General features: G+C 36.1%; 1 protein-coding gene across 1 annotated transcript in view; it reads right to left on the bottom strand.

The window, feature by feature from the left end:
- The window catches only part of KIAA1107 (KIAA1107 ortholog), a 30,545-nt gene extending 7,523 nt beyond the window's left edge, over positions 1–23,022 (bottom strand). The window contains exons 1-12 of the mRNA XM_009580031.1: positions 23,001–23,022; positions 19,446–19,742; positions 17,584–17,701; positions 13,812–13,901; positions 11,558–11,638; positions 10,301–10,397; positions 9,583–9,671; positions 9,261–9,363; positions 5,344–5,526; positions 4,399–4,536; positions 3,198–3,327; positions 608–669 (exon numbers count right to left, since the gene is read on the bottom strand). Of these exons, the coding sequence (XP_009578326.1) occupies positions 608–669; positions 3,198–3,327; positions 4,399–4,536; positions 5,344–5,526; positions 9,261–9,363; positions 9,583–9,671; positions 10,301–10,397; positions 11,558–11,638; positions 13,812–13,901; positions 17,584–17,701; positions 19,446–19,742; positions 23,001–23,022 (1,410 nt within the window). The remainder of the gene's footprint in view (positions 1–607; positions 670–3,197; positions 3,328–4,398; positions 4,537–5,343; positions 5,527–9,260; positions 9,364–9,582; positions 9,672–10,300; positions 10,398–11,557; positions 11,639–13,811; positions 13,902–17,583; positions 17,702–19,445; positions 19,743–23,000) is intronic.
- Positions 23,023–26,764: the final 3,742 nt, after the last annotated feature.

The following is a 26,764-nucleotide window of genomic DNA, read 5'->3' as shown; positions in this document are numbered from 1 at the left end:
CACCACATAAGTGACAATATTCATTCTTTCTCTCAGGTAAAGATATATACTGAAACATGGAGAATTAAGTGCATGAAATGGAATCTTTGTGATACCAGTGTCATTGCAATGTATCCAAGACCGTCAAATCATGTGAAACCCATACTGTTTTTCTACCAAATAGTGATGTGATTTTGACTGTGAGTCTCAGTAGAAGAGTTGTTGAAATATTTTTTCAGGGCAGGGAGTGTAACAGACTCAGTACTGTGGTGGCTTGTGATAATAGCAGAGATTCATTAGCTCAGTAGCAAACCATTTGCTCTGGGAAACAGATCAGTTTCATTACATAGCAACAGGGGAATGTGAGATTCTGAACACAAATTCCTGTCTTTTATTTGAGCTTATCTGTTTGAAAATGTAGTAGAGCATAGGCTGAGTCCTAACATGTTTTCAGTAATGGATATTACTGATTCTGCAGAAATAACAGTTCGCCAAAAAAATACAAATTTTTCAAAAGCAAGTTCCATTAAATAATATGACAAATTAATATTGAATTTAAAACACATGATGAAAATAGTTTCGTTTGCAAGCTTCTGAGTATTTTTAATGTTTGGATATAAATGTTTACCTGAGAACTAGTGAATACAGGTTTTTTGCCAAGTCTTCGGTCATCACCCTTGTCAAATGCAACTGTAAAAGGAACAAGCAGTTTCTTTACTATTTAGCAGGAAAGAAGGGAGATAGAAAACAATCCAGCCTACTCAATTAACATCATCTGAAATTCGAAAGCAGTTCTTTGGGTCCTGTAATTATTCTAGCAAGGCTAATTTTGGTGACATGTCAAATGTTAAGTGGAAATACATGGTTTTATGTTCAGAACAAAAAATGTGGTATCTGTAATGAGGTCACATGGCCATAAGCAAGCTAACTCTTCTGTTTCCCCATTTCCATAGTAAGACACACTTTTGTCTATCCAAGCTTAGCTCACTTAAAGCTTGCAGTGCACTGAGACCTTCAAATTTAAAGTACTAATGACTTCCAAGTGATGTGCTGTAATTTATAGAATATTTATTTATACTATTTAAAGAAGAGATTAATTACATTAAACTAAATTATATTAGTTTTCAAAAGTGGTAAAGTCAAAATATCTAAATGTGCACAGTAAGATCATAGTGCCTCTTTATGCAGTGTAATGTCATGAGTGTTATCCCTGTGATTGTCATGTGGAATTTTCAGGCAGTGCATGCCTTTTTTTTTTTTTTTTTGACTGGTCTACTCTGGGAGGGAAGCATTTTTCAATAAAGCCTTTAAATCAATTGTGATTGTAGAATACAAAAAGGATATTTATAGACACTGTACAGACCCAGAATCGATAAGGTTTCATTTTTGTTTTAATGTTTCAGCTGAAAAAAGGTTTTGCAAAAAATGTATTAAAAAATTTAAGCATTCAGTGCTTCATGTTCTGACATACTATTTATACATAAAGAAAATGTATCCATGTATAACACAAACAAAAATTCTGCTGAATTCTTACTGAAGATACTAAAAATAATTTTTATATAGGTCTGTAAAAATCACACAAAAGGTATGCTGAAAATGGCACCCCAGGGATCTAATCCTTTTTCTAGCAATGACTCTGCACATTAGTACATACCAATATATTACGACAAAATCCATATAAACTTGTGCCTAAGAAAACACAAGACATGTTGTGAATGAAAAAAACCACAATATCATCTGTCTTCTTTTGGCATTTTTCCTCCTCTATTATAGCCTTCTAGTTCTATATAGGTTAAATCTCTAGAAGATAAACCACCACCAGAAATCTTTAAGATAAAAGTTGATTTAAGTTATCCCAGACATATTTCACCTGAAGATTAAAATTTGTCTAACAGTATTGTGTGATTGCTTTGCCTGTAATTAAAAACAGATAATTTATGCAAACATTTCAGCCTAACTGTTTACAGATAAAATGTATGCTAGCTCTGAGTTATAATTTAATCTAAAAGAAAACAAAACAATTTCTGGCAAGATGGAGTTTGGACAACTAAGGCACACCTCGGTTTTAAATGTTTTTTTGTATTGAAAGCACTACTGCAAAGCAGCCTAAACATTGTTTACAATAAGTATACGATCATCCTAAAAATAAAACACCCCAAAACAAAAAAACCCCACCCTTGTTTCTAAGGCCAGCTCCTCAGCTTCTGAAGGATTATATAATCCAGAAAGAAATCATAAACCTGTTTTATACAGTAGCAGTGAGATGTTATTTGACTACATCCCTAAATCACGCTTAGAAAGACTGTCATTCTATCTTTCTCTCAGCATGTAATTGTAAAATAAAATTTTCATTTATCTATAGGCATAAACAATTTTATAACTATCATATCCTAGCTACTAATGTCTTTAACAAAAAGGACACCAAAATGTTTATTTCCCCTTTGAATCAAAAGTGATTTGATTTTAGAGAAGTCTTCAACACATTCTTTTCTCTTATAACACTACTGTCAAAGCTAATATTCAACCGTAACCCGAACTCCATCATCAGTTCCGCACCCTCAGAACACTTGTGTACTTCAGAACAAAGAAACGTTCAGAACAAAAACTCCTTTTTGTTGGAAGTGCTGCCTGCTAAAATTTTGAGAGAACACTATGCAGCCCCTTAGGGGCTCTCTGCAGTAGCATACACAATATCACAATACCAATCAACTGTGAAGTCAAGCTGTCTGCATTTACTCACAGTGCAGGAGATAAGCATTATGCAAGAGACAAGCAATATTTAGACATTATGTAGAAAATGATAAAGGATAGAAAGTGAATTCATGCAATGGATAATCTGCTTTATGCAAATTTAATTAATCCATAGTGCTTATCTCCTTAAAAATGAGACCGATAAGGTTTTTAATCCTACTGCAGTATTTTCAATAGTTTAGAGTAGCTGTAAATAAGAATAGAATCAATCTACATGGTTTTGGTTCCTATTATATACATTCCTAAAAAGAAAAGCAGGGGAGACTTTTCACAGAAAATGACTTACTGAATTCCATGTTTCAAACTAGCTAAGCATGCTATCATGCTTCTATTCTAAAATACCGCTTCAAAAACCTAAGGCATCACAAATTTTGCTTTAATTTGTATTTGGCTCCACAACATGACCTACATTTTATCTACTAAACAGATTGCTAAAAAATTCTAATGCCATTTGATGCCAGACATACCTGCTTGTATTTTCTGTTGATGGTCTGGCCTCATCAGCTTCCAGCTTTCTGTGTGACGAACAGCATAAAAAGACTGAACCAGGAAGACCCAGAGCTTATCACGCAGAGCCTGGATCTTGCACGTAAAACCCTGTGTTCAAGTAACAAATCAGCAGCTGGCGAGGGGCATATTGTCATAGCAACCAGTCATTATTCCTTTCAGAATCTACTTACTCCCTAAGCTAGATCAATGATGTCATCACTTATATTTTATAATGGCCTGGTAGATGGAGATGCTGTTTTTGAAGGATTATTGCCCACCACAGTAATTTTTACAATACTTTAAAACCAAGTCACTCCAAGGCATACTACAGCACTAGAAAAGACCACATTGCTCTTTTTTCCTTCTTTTTTTTTTTTTTTTTTTAAAATAAACCCCATAATAGCTCTTTACTGTCAGCTGTGTCACAACAAGGTCAAATACTCTAGGGAAAAATAATGTATCTGATTAAATTTTCATTGCTTTTACCAAGAAGATCTACAATAGCACCAGATTGCAGTAATTCATTTTGCATTTATTTTTCATTCTTTGCTTGTAGCATCATTCTCGATTTTAATCAGTATGTCATACTATTCATGAATTATCCCCAGCATTACAGACAACCACAACTTAAATATAATTATATAGATTGTGTGGATATACACAGTATGTTACACACATGGAGACTGATACCTCCCCCCAATCCAAAAAACACAACCTAGATTAAGAGGCAGTCCTTGCTTCAGAGGACAGTCTTAAACAAAAGCAAATGTGGCTATGACTTTTACAAAAAGGGGGGAAAAGATACATAGAGAGAAAGAGAATAAGCTCTCTTCCCCTGTAAGTTTAAGGTAATGCAACATTTTAGTAAGTTTTTTCTCATCACAACTTTAAAGTGATAGTAAAGATCAAAAGAGCAGTGGTGCCCATGGGACTTACGTTCTTAGTAATACACAATAATTTTTTTATTGTTTCTCTTTAAAAGAAAAAAGTGTTAATATCCATAAACAAATGCCAACATTTTCTGCATTTCCAACAGGACCTTGGATTTATGCAGATGCTTTTCTGTGTGACCCCAACTGCAGGACTGAGCCACCTGAGCTCAAACCACATCATCTGATTTGAACCATTACATGAAACAATACCAGTTTTGCTACAAACACTGCACACTGAAAAACCTACCATCTCCTTCACATTTGTGGAGTCCAACAATGTATCCACAGCTACAAGAAGAAAGCAGCTATTTTCATTATTAATGCTTTTTTCAATTGCATTAAAAATTAGTTCTAGAAGGTCAGGTTTGCTGCTCATTGCCTGTGCCTGAGGAAACAACAAAAGGCAGCCATTTAAAACAAAAGAGTGTACTTCATATGCAAAAGCATTACTGAGCAGAGAGGATCTGCTATCACGCTGTGCAGGAGGTATTCCAAAGCTGAGCATCTTCCTTTGTATCCATTCCATAACCCCACCCCTCCCCAGGCCTCTAGCAAATCATCCCGAGGCCCCTCGCTAAGCCAAATTTTAGGAACAAGCACACTGTGATGAATTTACAGCCACATGCAACTCTAGATTTAAAGACAAAATGTTGTAACATCTCCCTATTTTTTTAATCCTCTACACATATTAAAAAAATCTTTCATGGGAGAAACGAACCAGCTAGATGACTAGATATGTTCTCACCAGGACCTGCAGCATTGCCACATTCCTGCAACTCGCAACAAAAATCAGTAAAAGTTTGATTATGAGTATTAGCAGTATACTCATTCTTGTAAGTACATGCTGTTGTTCCAGGGGTCCGAAAGCTTTTTTGAAGCTTATGTATATACTTACCTCTTTGCAACACAGAAACTGTCCCACTAAATTCATTGGAACTTTTGTTCAACTGAGGCACATAACCTGAACACAATATCAACCCCGTGTATCAAAGTATTAACATGCTTTAAAACAACACTGAAAAAAAAACCCCACCCCCAAAAAAATCTTAGCACTAATTTTTTAAATTTTCCATAGAATTGTACTTTAAAGCAAAAGCTGAAACTATTTTGATTATTTAGCAGCCTGAACTATCCGAAATGTGATATAATTCAATTTATTTGGAAGCATACAGTAACTTGAGGGCACTTTTACCTGCAACAAAATAGAGAAGCCTTCACTTTGTACTACGTGTAGGAAGTTTGCCACAATAAACGTTACGCATTCTTCTTGTAGCCTAGATGCCAAGGCCAAAGCTGTCTCTGTCCATTTCACTTGGGGAAGACTATTGATCAGTCGGTCACTCTCCATCAAAAGGAAAGCAGCATTCTTGTGGTTCTTAAAATAAAAACAGAAATTAGCCTGTTGCCAAGTAATCACCCAAACAATTACTGCTCTTAAAATAGCTTCTGTTCAGTTACTGAGCACTTACACAAGGATCCAGTCATGTATTAATTTCCCTTCTTTAAATAAATTTGGATTTTGATAATTCTAAGCATTATACCTACCTTCAAAAATAAAGCAGAAAAAGAAAAATCTACTGCTTCTGTTTTGCCTGCTGAAGTTAGGCAGTAAAATTTTCGGTAGCTTTTATTGTATTTTTTCAACTGTGTGTCATTACATACTGCAGTCCTGAACAAAATAAGGGAAATGCTAACTGGAGAAACTGAGTAGAAAAAAACCTTTTAGGTCACTGAAAGATGTAATAAATTCTTGAATAAAATGGGTAAGTGAAAGTTTTAGATGAGTGTAGATGGCCTAGCACTTGGGATACATAAATACCCAAGCATTTTCATAGTTATGAATCCTTTTGCTTTATTTAAAGGAGTCAGACATCAGACATTTGTCTTCCCAGATGGAGTTTTAACTGAACTTACCCCCTTTGTTGTCTTAACATTTCTCTAAGAAACATAACTGTTATGTTTATAGTGACATTTAAAACAAGCAAACAGATTTCCTAATATTTATTCCCCTGGTCTGTGCCTTTGGTTCTTTCTACTTGTTTAAGTACTTGCATTGCCTCATCAGCACAGTACCCGAGGGCAACTTCTAATGGCTAAGCACATCACTTAAAAAGAACTTGCCATTTATTGTTACCCACATCAGAATGGATTGAAAGCTCTACTCAACATGACCTAGCAGGTCACTGATAAATTACGCTGTAAGATCAGTAACACTGGAGAAAGCAACAATTCACGTAAATATTTGACACAAAAAACCCCTACTGTAAATTCAGATTATAATCATGTTTGTCCCATGCAAAGTAGAAAGCAGGGAGGATTTTCTTCATGCATATTGTCGTTAAAACATACAATCTGGCCAGCTGTTGTTCAACTTTTTTTTTTTTTTAATTTTACTCATCTGTGGGCAAAACCAGTTTGCTTCTATGCATATAAGGTAAATTAAGGATTAAGTATATACTTATGGTTTGATCTTGCTCCCACTGGACTCAATTACAAGCTTTTTGAATTGTCCAGAATTCAGCTCCTGCTCACAAGGAAATAAGCATTTACTCCCATTAGACACTTCCAGTGAAATATAAAATGCCTTAATTGACTTCTCATTATATCAGCACTTTGTAGGAGTGGCTCTAACTGAATTTTACTTGTCTTGTTGTATTTTTTTCCTAACCATTCTAAAGTGGAGTCCACTTTACTTATCTTAAAAAAATGGTAATTTTCTTGCATGTAGTTGAGACACCAGGGGTAAGTACCTGAACGGTGTTTTAAACTGAATTCCCATTTTAATGTTTCTGCGTTCATCATTGTGGCCTCCCAGAGATTTTCCGATCAGCAATCTGCTTTTCTTTGCACCTTTTCTTCCTCTGAAGGGCTGCCCCACATAAACTAGCTTTTACATTTCCAAGATTGGTAAACGAAGAATCAGTAGAGTCACACTGTTTAACTGGGTGTAACTGTTTTACAGCAGAGAACTGTCACAGTAGAGAAAAGAGGATTGTAAAACATACAGTAGCACCTGCAAAATTAATGAGAGACGTTTTCTTCTTTCTCTCTTGAGCAACCTTAAGCATTTTTGCAGATTGTGAAAAATTCCACTGGGATTTCCACAAGTTTTTGGACCAGGTGTCTTAAGAGCTCAGAGTTAAATGGTCACTCACCAGAACTGTTCTGTGGGCAGAAGAGGCTTATGCTTTATTTTTTAATTTTGCAATTCTAAAAGCTTTCAGTCCATAAAATACCAGTGAATCTTGCAAAGACCCACCAACACAAATTTTAAATCAGTAAAATTAGATCCAAACCACACTTTAGTCCAGACTGCAAAAATCTTCCAGGGAAGCTGAGTACACAGCTGGAGCAGTACCAAGTACCACGGTGCCATGACTGTTCCGCAAATGCTGGTAGCTTAAAGATAGCTCATGTATTTCAACACCACAGCATCTTGATACATTATAATAGGCACAGAGGGGAAGAAAGGCCTGAAGTGGCTTAGGTTTACCTTTAAGCTGTCCTGATAATGTTGCAGAAGGGTGCATGGAGGGGAGCCTAGAACTGTGTATAACATACACTCTTGTCTACACTACACACCTGAGGTAGTTTGGAGATGGGTGGTGGTGTAACTATGAACACCTGTAGATCAGAATGAACTGATCTATAATCCTGAAAACCTTACTTAAAACTTCTCAAATATTTATACAATATATGACATACAAAGCTATGTATATATTCTAGGAACAACAGAGTATACTGGTCTGATATAATGGCAGAACACCTAGTATCTTAAGAGCTATAGCTACTATCTTTATTCTGTTAGAAATCATGCATTCTGGTAGAAGGACTGTTCAGTTTTTGTAACTGTGGATACTCTCAAGCTTCTCTTGATACAGCCACATAGCTCTGAAATACCTTGTTTTTCAGGCTCTTACCGGAATATGCAGTGGCAGCCGCTACTCACAGCTGACCTGCTGGCCTCAGCACTTGATGGGGTAAGTACTCCATCAAAGAAGTCCTGAGAAAAAACAGTCCCAAGAAACCTTCACAGCCCTTTCAGCAAGGGGCAGTTCTTGGCCAGAACCCATTTAAGAGTAACATCTCTTGAATGTTTGGCAGTGTGGGTAGCCATACCTGAGCTATTTAGATTGGATAACAACAGCAACAGAGACACGGGGACAAGGACTTCAGCATGAAATATATGAGACCTCTCATACTTAGCTGTCTGGTGTGTCCTAGAACCAAAATCATGCTGTGAATGTTACCGGAGCTAGCTAGATTAAACTTTGTGTATGCCAATCCACATTACACTCACATACATATAGAGTCATGCTTGGCAGCAGCTATACAGGTTTACCCTTAGTTCCTCTACCTACTCTTTGTATCTGTTACAATTCCGTGTATTTACAGGCTAATTACTGGACCAAATTCCTGTTAACAGGTCTAGTTCAAAACAGTTACTTCTAAGTCAGCTCTGAGGGCAGTTTTATACAGAAACACAATTAGAAAGTATTTAAGTTTAGGCAGATCTAAACTGGAACAGTGTAAATGTGTGCCACAAAAAATGAATGCTGAGCTTTGATTTCAGTACTGTTATCGGAGAAGTAGAAGATATGTATACTATACTGTTACTTTATTTTTGAAAAGTCAGCTTGCCTGTAAACAAATGGCTTGTGATCACTGATAGCCAGTGATCACCTGAAGTCTGAAAAAAAAGTACATTTTTTCCAAATTAGAATATAGGCAAAGAGGAAAAGGCCATCACAAACGATGTATGCCGCCACCTAACACAGAAATTGATACAGCAATTTGCTGTTCCTCACTATCTGAATACATAATGCTGCGCTATGATGTCACAGATGTGTTTCATAAACTTATTTTGTATTATTATGCTAGACTTGGATGTGATTATCACTAGACTGTGTGCCATGAAGCATAAAAACGACATCTGCACATCAAAATCTGTTTTTAAATTGTTATTTTAATGGGAACTTTTACATAGTATAAATGTACTACAGATTTAAAATACTATATTTATTATCTCTTAAATTACATTGCACAGCTAAATAAGGAAAAAATTTACATTGCTCTGTTTTTATATAAAGCACACTATATACTACTTACCAAAGAGTTAATCAACATAACAAGGCAGTTGTTCTGAAGTTCAGTAGGTAAACTTGCAAAGCTTCTCTCTGACAAACATTTTGCAAAATGTTTTCTTACCCATCTGTGGAAAAAAGAGCCTTTCTTAGGTAAGGAAGATGAAAAATGTTCTATCTTCACTTGTTAGCATCAGTGATACTTCTAAGGTATTGTGAAGAAAAACAATGTTTAAAATGTGAGCATTTTATACACCAAAATAAACCCAATCTCACAAAGTAAAATAATTTCAACAGGAAGCAGAGAAATGAAAAACATAAACCATAATTTATTTTATTTTACTTACTTCATGCAAGCAGTATATAGGTTTTCCGCTCCCAATGAATGAGCAATAGCCATGCATTCTAGTACAGGTTGCTGTTTTCCAGGAACAGGCTGGAGTTGTTAGCAAATTATCACAATTATTTTACATTCTGACTTACAGAAACTATACAGAAGTACAAATCTTCAGTTCAAACAGAAGTACTGTTAGCTACTGTGGTATTTAAGTTTGTTTGCCTTTATGCAGAATAGGGAAGTATCTGCTTCCACGCATGTCAATAAAGTAGTATCTAGTGAGCCTAATGCATGAAAATGCTTGACTCTAAGCAGTTGTTTGTTTTTAAACTAATTTTAATTGAACAGAAATATTTTCTAAATACATGCCCATGAAATCCAATATGCAAATATATCGTATTTTCTTATTCCTATTAAGAACAATTACATATACAATGGAATGTATTAAATTATAGTCCATGTATATATTGAATTGATCAGGTGGAATGATCATGTGGAATACTGCTTTTTATCAGTTGTGGTTTACAAGCTTCTATAAATAGGTGGATGATACCATCATCAATCCCAGTGAATTTAGCAGATTTACACATAAGAATAGGGTCTGCTGAATTAAGCTAACACCTTGACCACACAGTTGTTAAGCATCTCGTCAATACGATGTGTAAGTAATAGAACGAAAATTCTTTTTAGGCTTTACGGTTCACAAAGTAGCATGAGAACTGACATACCTTTTGGAAAAAATTGCAGTAATCTCTTTTCAAAATGTAGATAGCTACTTCTTTCAGCCCATCTAGCCCATACATATCTGCAATGCCCAACATGCGACTAAAGAGAAAGCAGTAGCAACAGGAATCAAGAATCACTTTCATATATGCATTTTGCTTACAAGACAATTTACATGCTAATTTCACCTCTCTGTTCGGTCAGAATTTACTGCAGAAATAGATTGATAACCAAGTGCAAAACTTGCCAAAGAATACTCTTCAAACAGGAACATGTATTGACCTAATAATAATCTCCCAACCACGGGGTCCAGTCTATATAGAAGTGAGCCTCAGCCACAGGCTGAGAAACTGTTTAGAAGACTCCCAGTTTCTCTATTTTAAGGGTAGCAAGTGAAAAAGATATTTGTGCCAGCAGAGTTTTGGCATTTTGTAGTTTTTTTCCAAGGATTACATAAAATGTTATTGATGATATATCTGAGAATTACGTCCCTTCCAAATACTAAAAAGCACACTATTAATTATTTTACATAATAATCAATACCATAGTTTTATTTTCTAGATCAATTCATTACCTAAACATTGCCATGGGGGCATATTATAAACAATTCCATATTTTTATTTTAGATAGATAAGCTTTGAACAACAATTTCTAACATTAAGAAATTGTAGTGTTTTAATATTTAGTGGCAGAGTTCAACAGCTAATATATAAATGGTTTCAGGAAATAATTCACACATTTCAGAACTTACTTCACTAATTCAGGATTATGTATAAAACTGTGATTAAAAACTATCCCAGAAGAAAATGCCAACATTTACATTGGTTGCTATATATCATCTTTTATGGATCTAAGACTAACTACTTAGCCTTCACATCAACTCAAATGATTATTTAAAAATAAATTCCAAATATTAACTATTATATATTATCACACATCGTACATATTAGTCTGAAAACTAAAAGGAAGGTACAAGCAAATTGGGAATTACTTTGGTATAAAACACCCTCCTGTTTTTCACTCTCCTTATATAATACTCCAAAAATGTCTGGCCCACCTTTTGCAGTAGCTGCCAAATAAACAAGATTTCTTCAACAGCTTTATTTTTGGAATTTCCTCAAGTATGTTTAGGTGAAATGATTATTATATTTGACATCTTTGTCTTATTTATATTACATGAAGAATTTTCCTTTTGACTTTTAACTGAGAAAATACAGAACAAGCACAAACTACAATTAAAAATAATAAAAGTTGACATATACCCAACATCAACTTTGGCTGGAAAGTCCAGAATACCTCCATATATAAAATGCAAGATGACACTCATTTCTACATGGCTTATGCTGCAAAAAAGAAAGAAAAAAAAAACAAATAAAGAGATGTCCAGAATAAAACCCACCACATTTCTTCCTTGACCAAAGGAAGTTGGTCAAAAGGCTGATATATCATCCAGCTGTTCTGTGAATGGAAAGTAAACGGTCTGATAAAATTAAAGCTATTTTCAAGGTTGCTGCAATGTAAAAATACCTAAATGGACTATATTTTGGGTGAATTTTGCTACTCAATAGTCTTGCTGAAACTTTGTAATACTTTAAATCTTTGAAATTAAGTCATAAGCAGACTAATACTAGTATCTAGATTATTTACACTGATAATATGCAGAAAGGATCTTTTTTCATCATCTCCAAGCTCTTTACTAGTAATAAGTCAATTATTAAGCAACTATATATTTAAAAATTATTTCATAATGATTATTTTTAATTCTTGATTTCAGGAATATATTTAAGCTTTTCCCACAATAAAAATACATTTAATAGTTTTACTACAACACTAAGGAGGAATGTTGCATCTCAAAATATTTAGAAAAAGTCTTTATGCCTAGATTCAGATTAAGAAATTAGGAATTTCTACACAGAGTTGTGTTTGCATCCTTGCATCGTCCCAGCACCATGACAGGGAAAGGCACAGAATGTCTATTTTAAATGGTGGACACGATCTCCTGAACAATACATTATTGTACTTATGTACGTACATCTCGGTGTGCAATCTTCAGAACTCACAAGTGCTGTGTACATTAGTATAAACAGAATATAGTCATGCAGATGGAGCTAAGATCCTTTAAAACGTTGGACATGCTTAAGCAACAGACATTGATGACTAAAAACAAAAGGGAAAAAAAAGATTGCAACACCCTAAGAAGCAAAATCACCACAGTTGTCTCTCTATGTATTAGTACACATAAAATCAGCAAGGAGTTTCCCCACAGTCTTGACAACTGTTATCTTAGGCAGAATTTTCATTATTTCAGAATAAACCATATGTACTTTATTTATAAGTGTTTAAAAAGACAGCATGGAAATCTGTACCAAGCAGAAAACTGAACTGGAAAAGGTAAAATAAATGGATATGATTCTTAATAACAGAAATTATGAGACATTGGCATGAGAATATACTCATATAAAAATTAAGTACCTCTCAGGAGAAAGCCTCTACTGAAAAATAGGGATGAAAATTCCTTAGCCATATAGAAATCAATTACAGGGAGAGAAGTGTAAATACCAGAGTAATTGTTGACTATGAGCTCTAAAACATACTATGTATAGTATAAAAGCCAAGGAATCAATTAAATTAAAAGTGTATTGTTTTATAAGGGTCAGGAAGTTACAACCAAATCAACTGATAACCTTCTGATTTTGCAGCAATATTATTACACTGACAGAAAACTAAAATTATGAAAATATGAGAAAGTATCACTTGGCCAAGCAATTTTATATTAACACAAAGCAATTATATTTTGCAACACTGTAAGGTACACAATTCTTTCTGAAGAAAGCTGAGTCAGCCAACATCATGCCTGAACTAAAAAAGCTAACATGTACAAGTATCAATATTAGTTTGCTTTTAAAGAAAATTTAATATATTTCAATTGATTTTTCTGATACTAAAAAGAACTAGCTTCTCTACAAAGTCTTAAGTATTCATCCTACACTGACAGCTCCATTATTTTCAGCAGTCACACAGAAAGCCATTGCGAACAAGCACACTAGTCAAAATTGTTTTAGTGTATGATGCTGCAATATAATTATTAAACACTATTTGAGAAATGTAATTTTTTATTTGTCTTTACATTGTAAATATACTCACTGTACAAATAGGTATGAAAATAATTACACTGTTCAGACATTCATAATACTTTTCATGACATGTACAACATGAAGTGAGAGAAGAGAATTGTAAAATAGAGTGTGAATACTAAAACATACTCTACAAAAAAGGATTAGTACTCTTCTGTTGATCAAAAAGACTTCTTCCCTGAACCATCTGACAATATTAACAAATACACTACACATTCTGTTTCTGAAGTCAAAACAGTACTCAGGAAACGTATCAGGTTGGAGAAAAGTGTCAAGGCAGATTAATCTTCAGTGCTCTATACACAGCACAGTTGTTACATATTTGCAGTGATTTTAAATTGCCTACCTTTGCTGCCACACAACTTGCAAAGACAACACTTACCCTTGAAGAGTGATGTGCTCTTGGGAGCTTTCAGCCCAACTTCCACTCAGCATAGCAGCAAAGTAACTAGATCTGGCACATAAAATGGCCCTGAGAGAGAAAAAGTAAACATTATTCCACTAGATACAAATATTTATTATGAGACTCTTTGATAACATTGACTTAAATCTTTGCCCTTTACGCATTAAGGTGTCATCTGTATACTGCATGCCTTTTCTTCCAGTATGTTTGGAATTTCAAAATATGCTAAAGAAAAAAAACAAACAGTATTCTAAATTTCTCAGTTAAAGCTTGTTTCTAGTATGACTTTGACACTCACACAGAGGAAATTATTATCACATTTTCCTTTTATATAATATAAAATTGCAAATGTATTTCTTCTGTTTCATTTACCAAATAACAGTAAGTAACCTTGTTTATCCAGCCCCACTTTAGCCAAATAATTACATCCTGAATCTCTTAAATTCTTTTTATACTGCAAAATGTGTAATTATTAAAATGAAAAGAGAAGTATAAAACTTCTCTTACTTGAAATTGGCTGGCCACCTACCAGCACATCCTAAAAGTCAAACAAACTTGATACTAACATATGGTACAACAATATGATGTGTGTTTCCAGCACTATTTGAGAAGAGCTATCAATTACTTCTGTTTAGACTTACTACCCTTGTATATTTAAAAGGCATAACTGGCTTTTAAAGGAGCCAATTCGATTTACTACTACTTCCATCAAAGACAATGAAGAAACCCCAGACCAGTAGTCTGTGTAGCTCAGTATCTCCACCAGTATCACAGTCTTCAAAAAACCAGATGAGAAGACCTTTGCAACAGGAGCTTCTGTTGACAGCTGGCTGAACATGAGCCGGCAGTGTGCCCAGGTGGCCAAGAAGGCCAATGGCATCCTGGCCTGTATCAGACATAGTGTGGCCAGCAGGAGTAGGGAGGTGATCGTGCCCCTGTACTCGGCCCTGGTGAGGCCGCACCTCGAATACTGTGTTCAGTTTTGGGCCCCTCACTACAAGAAGGACATTGAGGTGCTGGAGCGTGTCCAGAGAAGGGCAACGAAGCTGGTGAAGGGTCTGGAGCACAAGTCTTATGAGGAGCGGCTGAGGGAAGTGGGGCTGTTTAGCCTGGAGAAGAGGAGGCTGAGGGGAGACCTCATCACGCTCTACAACTACCTGAAAGGAGGTTGTAGCGAGGTGGGGGTTGGTCTCTTCTCCCAAGTAACAAGCGATAGGACGAGAGGAAATGGCCTCAAGTTGCGCCAAGGGAGGTTTAGACTGGACATTAGGAAAAACTTCTTTACTGAAGGAGTGGTCAGGCCTTGGAACAGGCTGCCCAGGGAAGTGGTGGAGTCACCATCCCTGGAAGTATTTAAAAGACGTGTGGATGAGGCGCTTAGGGACATGGTTTAGTGGGCATGGTGGTGTTGGGTTGACGGTTGGACTTGATGATCTTAGAGGTCTTTTCCAACCTTAATGATTCTATGATTCTTAAGGTGGAAGAGGAAGGGCAAAAAGGAAGAGAAGACAGTGGATGAAAACTGCTTTATGATTTCAGCCTTCCAGATTTACACCAGTTATAGTGTTAGCCTTTGTATATCTTAGCTGGGCTACTGCAGCCGTAGATAATATTCTCAGACATACAATTTTTTCCTGACACTTACTAAGCTTCCCATTATTTACAGAATTACTTTATGTCATGTATTTCCTGTGGCCGAAAAAGCGAAGTGTTATATTAGGCATGAGAATCCTTTCTTTTACGTGTATTTGTTGGCTCTTAAAATGTTTCAGAGCACTCTCATTTTGCGTAGGAGGTAGTAAGAAGAATGCTATTTATGGTCTCTTTTCTATTCATTATATATTCTGGAATCTCTCATCTCTCTTCCCTTCTCCTCCTTCAGAAGTCTCAGTACTTTAAATTAGGAACTTCTCGCACATTCCTCCTGTGATTCATCCAGCAATAATAATAATGAAGCTTTTACAGAATGTTTCCTATCTCAGTGAAATATGTCCACACTTAAATGGGTATGACATCACAACTTTGAATATGTGAAGTTCTGAATACACACATGATCTTGTTTTTATAAGACACAATAACACAATATCATGGAGATACGAAATACACTATCTCCAATTCTGTCATCCTCTTCCAAATAAATTTTAGTAATAAACAGGGCTAGATCAACTTCAAGGGCATAGCTAAAGTGGGTATTTCAAAGACTCATTTTAAATAAGATGGCTACTCAGTAGAATATCTAAATATACATTGATTTTTAACTTACAAAATACATGGAGATACCAAATGAATTTGAAGTAAATTTATCTGTGCTTTCCTACTGTCATAGTCTGTGCCACAAGTTTATTACTGAACAAATTGACTTGCTCCACTCAGAGCTCTGTAAGAATACAACACAGCACTAGGAATAACTTGGCAACTCTCTCAGAGCACTGCTGGTCAAACTGTGAAGTCTATTGGAAGTTCTTCATGAGAAAGTAAGGAATACTGAGATAAGTGCGTGGGAGAGGGTGGGGGCTTAAACTGTCTCCTGTTTGAGAACTTAAAAAAAACCCTTAAAATAAATAAATCATACCGGTGCTTTTACCACAATTATACCCAAAGTTAGATTTCCCTTATTCCCTCCTACTGTTCACATGATGCAGTACTAGAACAAGCAAGTCTTGTGCCTGTTTCAGAACATCCTTGTTTTTTCTATGATTTACTGCCGTATTTTTTGATGCTGGTTAGACTAGATACATTGCTCCAGGCAGTAAGTGGCCTAAATTAAAGAAGCTCTGCTGATGGAATCTTTTTGTTGACCTTCTTTTTGCATTAAAGTATTTGTTTCTCAAAGTTATGGACCTGAGAACATGTCTTTTTATAGTGTAGACCAGAAGAAAAAAACAAGCCTAACTACACTACATTCTGTAAATTTAGTATATATCCCAATTCTCTTATTTAAAAAAATAAAATATCCCCCCCCATTATGACATATCTTCTTGTAACATCAGTAATATACACCCCCCCCCCGTTTTTTTGTTGAGAAAATACTAAAAATAGTGGAGGCTTTTTATAATCTCTCTCTGTTAAGTTATATACTCGAAGGGAACAAAATACAGGCTGCCTAGTTTGCTATCTCAAGTGCAAACAGTCTCATATCAAAGGTACAAGGAATGGTACTGATGCTTTAATTTGCTTTCCCAAGCTACAGAAGTCCAATAAGCCAAAATTCTTAAATGGTCTTGGACTTTAGATCTAATAAAGGCTGCTGACAACCTTTACATCTACATGACTGAAGTAATGAAAGTAAAATCAGATTCTGTATGCACAGATTCTGAAGAGCAGGAAAAAAAAAAAAATTACTCCAGAAATTTTCTACCTGTATGGTAATTTTATTCAGTGTTAACAGCTGAATAGTTTATGAATAGATTTTTCATTTTCTTCAGAGAGCACAGATTATCTAAAAAAAGGTTAGCAAAGAAAACCTACACAGTATTTATACATGAGTATATAGTCATTATATGAGTTTACAATGGCAATCTTAGAAGTGCTAAAACCACAATTGTTTTCACAATAGTTGCCATTAATGAGATAAATAATTTTCATTAGTATCAAAGTATGGCCACTTCGCACATAACACCTAAAAACTATAACTGTTCACAGCTAGATAACAGCACCAGCAATAACTTACTATAGATATACAGTACCAGTAGTGTTTTATACTAGAAGGATTTTGGCTGAAAAACTTTACAGTAAATACTTATGTATTTACCTGTGAGCTTGAAAATCTTTGCCTTCTACGCAAATATTAATATCTGGACAACAGCACTTCTTGTAGAGCATCATTAAGTCTTCTCCTAACACAGAGGCAGTTTCTAGTTTGGAATTACCTGCAGATGGGGAGAAATAGCTATTTTCACTTTGTCCGGTGTAGACTAGACTATTGACAGTATACAGACAACTTAAAATATCTGAAAAGAAGAATCTGACATAATGAAAATTTTTAATACTGCATATTCAAGCTAGAATTTTCCTTGAAAGGTTTTCCAGACCTTGTATTTTATTTCTTGTTTTGACTTGAGATATTGGAAATTTGACCATTGCTTCATATTCGATATCTATGTAAGTGCTACAATTACTCCTTCATAAGATTGTGGAGCCAGTTCATTTTTTCTAAGAGATCTGGTACCTCTGCATTAAAGAAAAGTAGATGAAGGAGTTCTGGGTCATGTAGTGCTATAAGCTTCTGCCTGAACAGATTTGTTGCTTGATTCTATCTTACGGACACAGCTGTAGCAGCCAACACCTCCGGTGTAGATGCAGTTACACATTTCCTTGAGTTACTTATTTCATTCACAGTTTTAGTAGGGCAGATTCTGAAAAATTCCAAAATCCTCATAAAACAGTGGAACTAGTGTAATTTACTGTCGGTTTAACCTGGCAGGCAGCCAAATACCACGCAGCCGCTCACTCACTCCCCCCCCGCCCCAGTGGGACGGGGAGAGAATTGGAAGGGTAAGAGTGAGAAAAACTCGTGAGTTGAGATAAAGACAGTTTAATAAACAGAAAAGGGAGAGTAATAATGATAATGATAAAATATACAATAGAATATACAAAATGAGTGATGCACAATGCAATTGCTCACCACCCGCGCTGACCGATAACCAGGTAGCGATCGGTACTTCCTGGATCACGCCTACCATTCATATACTGAGCATGATGTCACATGGTATGGAATACCCCATTGGCCAGCTGGGCTGGCTGTCCTGATTATGTTCCCTCCCATGTTGTGTACCTAGCTCAGTCAGTAGGCATGGGAGCTGTCCTTGGACTAGGAGGGTACTTAGCAACAACTGAAAACATCAGTGTGTTATCAACATTCTCCTCATACTAAATCCAAAACACAGCACTAGGAAGAAATTTAACCCTATCCCAGCCGAAACCAGGACATTTACTAAAAAAGGAAAGGAACGGATTCTGCTCTGTGGAAGTCCCACGTGGTGAGGACTCAAGTTTGCTGCATTACAGAGAAAAGACAGGACACAATGCTCATGAACATGCCCGATGCCTGGCAAGTCGGTCTCTTCTCCCAAGTAACAAGCGATAGGACGAGAGGAAATGGCCTCAAGTTGCACCAGGGGAGGTTTAGATTGGACATTGGGAAAAATTTACTGAAAGAGTGGCCAGGCCTTGGAACAGGCTGGCCCGGGGAGGGGGAGAGGCACCCAAACAGGCTGCCCAGGGGAGGGGGAGAGTCACCATCCCTGGAGGTATTTAAAAGACGTGTAGATGAGGCGCTTAGGGACATGGTTTAGTGGGCATGGTGGTGTTGGGTTGACGGTTGGACTCGATGATCTTAGAAGTCTTTTCCAACCTTAATAATTCTATGATTCTATGATTCTATGATTTATTCTGCTAAACCTTGGCTAGTAACTGCTCCTGCCAAACTTCTGCAGCAATTCTTTTTTTTTTAAAAGTGTGAGAGAATGAGGTAGACCATAGCAAAGAATATACATGTAAGCTGTGTTATAACAATAGCTTTAATCTTTGCCTGCATTTTTACATCTGTGTAAATCTTTGGATAATTATTTAAAAGAAACAAACAAACAAACAAAAGTATAATTCCAAACATACCTGCAGTGGCTTTGTTGCTTTCTGCATCAACGACTACTTCTGGAATTTCCTCTTCCATGCAAGATGAGCAAGCAACTTCTTTCTGCACAGCTCCACTTGGAGTATTCTGATCAACAGGTGTTCTTTTGCCATCTCCAAGACAATTTACATTTGTTCGAGTGTTCTGAAGAGTAGCAATGTTGTTTTCTTGTATTAATTTGGGTTCCAATACTTTTTTCATCATAGCAAGCTCCTCAGCTTCTTTAAGATTTTTATCAGATGAATATACAAGCCTAGAAGATGACACTAAGTTTACTCCTGTAATTTTTTAATTGATCAAAACAAACAAATAAAAAATGAAATTTTTTTTGTTTAACAAAGTTCATGACCAGTAAACAAAAGCTGGACTGTACAGTGCTTAATAATAAAAAAAAATTTTTAAAACTCTATCTCTGAAAAACTTATTTCTGCAATGCTTGAAAAAGCATAAACAAGCATTACAAGTAAAATGTAATATCAGGTTGAAAGGAATAAAGGTTTCTCTCCCTCACTTTGCTTTTTTAATTAAAGAAACTTTTGTTGCATCTACTATAATCATCTGGCAAAAGCAGAAGCAAGCTGTATCAGTAATGACAGATGACTGATTTATAAATCATAGTATGACCAAGAAAAGGCAGTCGATTATCCTTTAATATAATCAAATTTACAAACCCAAAAATATAAAAACCTTCTAACATCAAGGTTACAAGTATAAAACCGTAAGAGTGGTATAGAGATATAAATGAATGATATTAGAGATACAAATTTTAATTTCAAAGGAAGTGCTTGGAAGCATGAAAATTTGCAGTTAAGATTACCCACGAGCTTTCACTTTGCCCATATAGTAGTTCCAGCTTCCCACTTTCCCATCTGTTTCACCAGCTTATTTTTGGCTCAAGATCTGGAAAGGCTAACAAAGCCCGCAGTCTGTGACTGCAAAGATCTCGTATTTATAGAAAGGTACTGCACTCCAGCAACTTAATGGAGCCTTAAAAAGTCAATGCGAACAGATAACATGCTTTATCAGTGGTTTCATACCATATAGATGAAGTTTAACAGAAAAGCTACAGTTACTTTGGCTTTAGCAGACATGTATTTGCAGATCTGCATTTAGTCACTCATTCCATGGCAAATAGGCTTTATTGTTAATACTAGAACATAGTAATTTGAGTATGCTATTTGAACACTGTCCTCTAAAGGGGCAGAGAAAACATACGAAGAAATCATCTTCCTTCTTAAGTCCTGTATTTAAAGGACTGAGTTAGGTAGAAGTTTTTTGTCAGTGATACAGGTTCTCACCAAGAGAGAATAACAAGAAACGAGAATGTAGGGAATGGGAATTTTAATATTTGATTAGATTTTGAAAGCAAGGGCCAGGAAAACATGTGACAGGAGTAATAAAATTTCACACTGAAAGAGTAAGATTGGTGAACACTCTTTACATGGGTTTTTAAGGCTGTTGTACCTGTATGTGCTTTCAGAACTCCTAACCTCCGAACCTGACTATTGCTTTTCATATTTACAGTGCTTTCCAACCCAGCATAACTGGGAAAGAGAAGTAATAACATGCCATATTACCAAGAACAGGACCACAGGTTGCTTGCTGGAGCAGGGAGACTTTGCAATTCTTTAGAAAATTCAAGACCATGACTTCCACACATTTTCCATGTTCACTGTGCTTCTCAGTACTTAACATCTGTGTTTTACAGCTCTATGGCAGTAGGACTCAAGAACAGAAATTCACAGTAGAAACCCAATTAACCTAGAGATTTCAAAATTCCACAAAAGTATTCTGAAGTTTTGTCTTCAAGTTGTTTCTCCACATTAGATCTTCCAAGAAACGTCACTTAAAGTCACGTAGACAATGCCACTACTAGACAAAATCCGATCATTCCCACTTTATCCCTGCATCTTCAGCAGATGCAAGCAAATACCACAATTACAGAAGTGAACTGGTAACACATACTGAATGTGAAAAACTGCAGGAAGATCCCTAGTAAGGGTTTGTTGAAAGAAAATTGCCATTCATAACATGTTACTTTAAATTTGCACTGGAACTTTACTTATTCACCTTTCTGTTGCTGCAGAGCTATTGCATATTCAACATGTAAAGACAGTACAAATTGACTTTGAGGGAGAAAGAAAATTAGCAGCAACAGATACACTACTTTGCCATAAATTCATTATTTTAATATTCTTGCTTACTTTCTGCCAGTAACTGAAAAACATATCCTTAGGGAATCTGATAAGCTAGGCAATGAGGCAACAATCTCCTGGGAATCCTCAAGGGTATTTTCAGATAATCTACATAAGAAACCTCAGGAATGCAATTCTATTATCAGTAAGGCTTAAGTCAATAAAAATGGCACCCTTACCACAACTAGGAACTCTGTAAATAAAACAAGTAAAGTGGCATGTTGTTCAACCAGAACTAAGTAACTGGTTTCTAGATCTGAAAAAGTTATTCTATTTGAAATAAGTTTTTTCCTGTAAAAAGTCAAGGAACCTTGATTATTTCAGTTAATGTTTAAAATCCAGCCACAGTCCTGGATTTATTACTTCCAGAAACTCAGCAGAATATCTGTATATTAGAGTCCTGCTTAATACAGACTATAAATTTACTACTTTGAAAAACTCATGGAGGCATCCGTTATTCTGCTTCACAGACAGCAACAATGTTTTTAGCACATCTTTTAGAAATTTTCTTTTATCTCAGTTAAATCCCATTAGATGTTCCTTCCAGAATGGAAGATTCCGCAGTTTTCTAAAACCTGTTATAGAAAACTTTGCTTGGCAACACCCTTTATTTTATAGGCTGATTTCTAAAGGCAGAGTGAAGTTTCCTAGACTGTCTTCTACAGAGTATGAAATGGTGCCTTCCTGCATAAATAAAAGCCAGGGAAATCATCCACAGCAAAATGCATAGCTCAGACCTTGGAGCTCAGATGTTTTAGTAAGAATGTAAAACCATCTCTTTAAAACACAGTTGTGTAAGAAACCAGGACCCTTACTGCAGACATTTTTATGCTCACTAAAAATATAAAAAACGTGATCACAACAAATTGTAAGATAATATTTTGGTTGAAAAAGGATTTTGAGTTATGATCCACTTTTTGGTCCTTAAAGAGGTACATTTCCTTACTGTGGGCCACACCCACTGTCTGCAAGACTGACAAAATCCCAAACAGGAATGTTGTATGCCACTAATGACCATGAAGACAACACAAATAAGAAAGGAAGTAAGAAAGGGCAGGTTTTATTTTAATGAAATACCATATTTAAAAGCATGAGGAACCCATTGTTTTTTCTTCCTTCTGAGAACACCGAAAGTCACTGGAATTAACACCATCATCACTAAACCTTACTGAAAGCTGTTAGGACAGCCTCTCCTATTGTCCCTAAGTAGTTTTTAACCAACCAAACAAAAAAAATTTCTTAACGAATTAGGCAGCCACCTTTCAAATGCTCCCTACAGCAGCTTCCACTTGCTCGGAGTGAGAATTCTTCACTGAGAGCCCATGTGGAGAAGACAGTTACCTGCCATGTTCTCCTTACCCATGGTCTCCTTAAAGTTATACATACACATACACACGCATCGTTGGTGTCACTACAGAAGTGCTTTTGAGTTCTTAAGACACTTGCTGTTTAAACAGACAGCATCTTGTACGTGTTGTTACGGATATGTTGTGTATATGCCCAGATTTGCAGAGAGTAGTAAAGAGATTACAAAGCAGGCCTGAACAAAAGCCATTAATGCCAGGGGAGAGGATTTTTTTTCTATCTTGATGCCTTTTTCTATCAGCTGGCAACACAGACTGATTGTTAATGCTGAAGTCTATCAGAAAATCAGAAACTTCTCCATCATAAATACTATGGATAGCATGAAGCTGTCAGTACAGAAGTCCAACACATATGAAAAGGGGAAATTCTGCTGTTTGACAGTGCATCAGTTTAATTGCCCTGAAAAAAAGATACTATGGTAACTTTAGAATAGAGGGACAAGTATAGGTGCCCAAAACAGGATACTTACTTAGTAGTGTAGGGGATAATACAATTAATGAAAACAGACAAAACAAATTATGTTTTCCTTTTATTTACAAGTTGTACAGATGCTGTGTGTTGTTTTCAATAAGAACTTGGTATAGCACATACCAGAACTTCACGTAGTAACTAGATTAGCACTGAAATATCTTCTGTAGATATGTAAAATACCGTATTATACAGTATTACTTAAACACAGCTATGAGTTATCACAATTAAATGCCAAAAAACCCCCAAGATCTATTAACTTTTGTTAATAAAAATAACACTGAGAATGTAGGAAGTCTCTGAACCACTCCCTGCCCACGGTTTTAATGCACTGATGTCTTTAGCAAACCCAACTGCAGCAAATACTCTTATGCACTGCATTTAATCTTGGTGGACTTGCAAAAATATTTCAGCAATACACCTATAGCAGTGAATCTTTTTTAGTGCAAATTAGGCATGTCATACACACAACTTCAACATACCTTAATCACTTAAGATTCTTCCATTTCCCTTTAGATTTGCTAAAAGAACCGTCTGCTTGATTTTTGCAGCTAGGATGGTTATTTTAACTTAATTGATTTCCTGAGACAAGTATTTCAGTAAATTTCTTCTTATGAGATGCAACATCAACTGCTTCGCTGCCTCACACAGATGCCAATTAAATTGTCTGATTTCTTGTGAAAGTTAAGCATTTCAGCAGAAGAAGAATCTGGCCCTTAAGGAATCATAGTCACAGTGAAAGGTTTCTAACCATTTCTCACATAAATTGATTTTTTCTTGAGGCATAAATCCATGGCATTAAGATACTATATTTTCCAAAGCAAGATGTTAATATCACACACATAGCAAATATACTGCGACTTGACAGTTTAGCTTCATTAACTTCCTCTGAGAAATCGAGATTAGATATAAAGATGGATCAAAAAAAAATCCAATAAGAAAAAAGACAAACTCATTGCTTCTATGTATGTAGAAAGCAGATAAGGTCGCCATTGTTTGGCATGTGTTTAAAGCCTGTTTTCATCAAAAGAAACGAGTCATCATGGTGAAGGCTTTCTTTCCCCCAACAGGATAAAGCACAAAATCTAAACTACAAGCTGCAGTATCTTACCTATTTCCATCCCTCCCTCCCACCTTCCTTGCTTAGCAAAGTCTAATTATTCTCAATGACTTGCTTAGCTCATATTTATAACCACAACAAACTAACGTGGTGCTGTAGTAACAATCTCAGACCAGAGAATATGGTTGTATGAACGAAAGCCATTAAGTTAGAACAGCTTAGCTATTCAGAGGAGCAAATTCCTTAATCCTTTAACTTGGGAAATAAACACTTTGGTTCACAATAATTTGTCCTCAACTTTCTCAGTTTTCACTGTTCAGTGGAGATTAAGCCTTTACAGAGCATTTTAACTTCCACAATTCAGGATTTATCGTTTCACAAAGTTTAAGACAGTCGCATCAAATTTCCCATGTTGCCCATATATATAGTGCGGGGTTTGTTAATTCCATTTGTTTTGGGAGGGATGGTTTTTTTCAGATGTATTGCTGATTCCCTTATGTCTTAATGCAAGGGAAAGAAGTTGTTGAGCCATAAAATGCACCGGCAAGTGCCACAGAAAGCCCTTTTTGCAGTTAGCTTGTTTTCAAGTTACATGAATCAGTCACTCAGAGAAGGTACTCCTTGCATGGTAGGGTACACCACATCAACAGGCATGAGTCATAAGAGGATAAAAGGGAAGTAAACTGTATAACCCACAAAATTTCAAGAACATGGGAGGCATGCTATTCTTCTGAAATAGAGTGGTCTGCAATCATAACCCACTAGAGGGAAATGCAGAAGCCTAGATATTAAGGGTAAGATTGCTGAGGCATAAGCATAAAGGAATTCAGTGTACATGAGCAGAAGTCATGTTTGTTTCCTCCGAAATAGTCAGCATCCAATGGGGACTATGACAATCTAGCAATCAGTAAGAATAATCTCATGCACAAGTTGTTTAAAGAAAGGTTTCCCTTTTTATTACTTCCCCCCCCCCCTTTTTTTTTTTCTTTTGATTTGTTTCCCTTTTTATTACTTTGTGATCCAATGTTATGGAACTGCAACTGGAAATTGTATTTGAAGAACAAATATTGACACGCAAGTTGTACTGTATTTGGTGCAACTGCTTTATGAAAACCTCACATGCAAGAGAAGGTCAAGCTGAAAATAGAGCTAAGCCATCATCTTCTGTAGTGTCAGTCTGATGTCACATAATTTTAACAGGTTCCCCACCTCCTGGCTTGTTTTTTTTCCCCTGCACACAGGAAAGATTCTGACAGACATGAGCAACTATGAGATTGCAAGAGGTGTGAATAAATGACAGATGAAACTGGAACAATGCTATAGGGTATCTGTTGTATTAATAGCAGTTGCTACAGCCTAAAATTTATTCCACAAAGGAAAGGTGTGCATAGAGTCTACAGAAAAAAGTTACTGTCATCATGCTGTCTAGGAGTTTACCTTCAAGAATGTTTTTGTCTGCACTTAAGCCAGATGTAGCATCCTTCTACTGCCTCATACAGAACTACACAAACATAACACAGTTGAAGCCTTGGCTGGTCTACTTTGAATCAACTGCTGGTGCTGCAAATTAACCCCTGTGGCAGTAAACATCACAATGACAATTGTATTCCTTCGTATTTGATCCGTATTTATTGCTTTTTAATGGGATCTGACTGTCATTAGGTCCTTATCTGTCCTTCCTTAAATCAGATCCCTTTAATACAAGTATCAGGAGACAATGAGAGTAATAACTAGATTTTTATTTGTAAAGCTGTGTTTTTCCAACTGAAAGGGTAAAAGCAGTTTGCCTCTCAAAAGGCAAGATATTAATGATCTAATGATCTGTGACAGACTATTGTCCTTCAGGAATGCTAAGTTGCTCACTTCTCAAGGCAGACTGCAGAACCCTGCTTGAGCAGTCATCTCCTGCCATTGACATACTTGCAATTGTTGACCCTTTTCAAGTTGTGTTATGAAGAGTGACAGAAGGCTATTGGAGGCTAGAGTCAATATTACATTAGCTTCATTGGGCAAAAATGTAGGGTGAATAGTGTCTACAATATGGATGCTGCACTTCCTGGTGACCAGGAGTTTCTTGCTGGTGTCCTCAGACAGTGCAAGTATAGGCAGGGAAACAAAGCAATGCTCAGCTACTCATCTATTTCATGCTAAGGCTATGCAGAAGGATCAGTATGAAGTGCACCATGTCCTCCATCCTGCTCAAAAATGCTCA

This window comes from Fulmarus glacialis, unplaced genomic scaffold (assembly GCF_000690835.1).
Source record: "Fulmarus glacialis isolate BGI_N327 unplaced genomic scaffold, ASM69083v1 scaffold34636, whole genome shotgun sequence".
NCBI classification, from domain to species: domain Eukaryota; kingdom Metazoa; phylum Chordata; class Aves; order Procellariiformes; family Procellariidae; genus Fulmarus; species Fulmarus glacialis.
The sequence above is the reverse complement of the archived record's forward strand: the minus strand, read 5'-3'. Positions and strand labels throughout refer to the sequence as shown.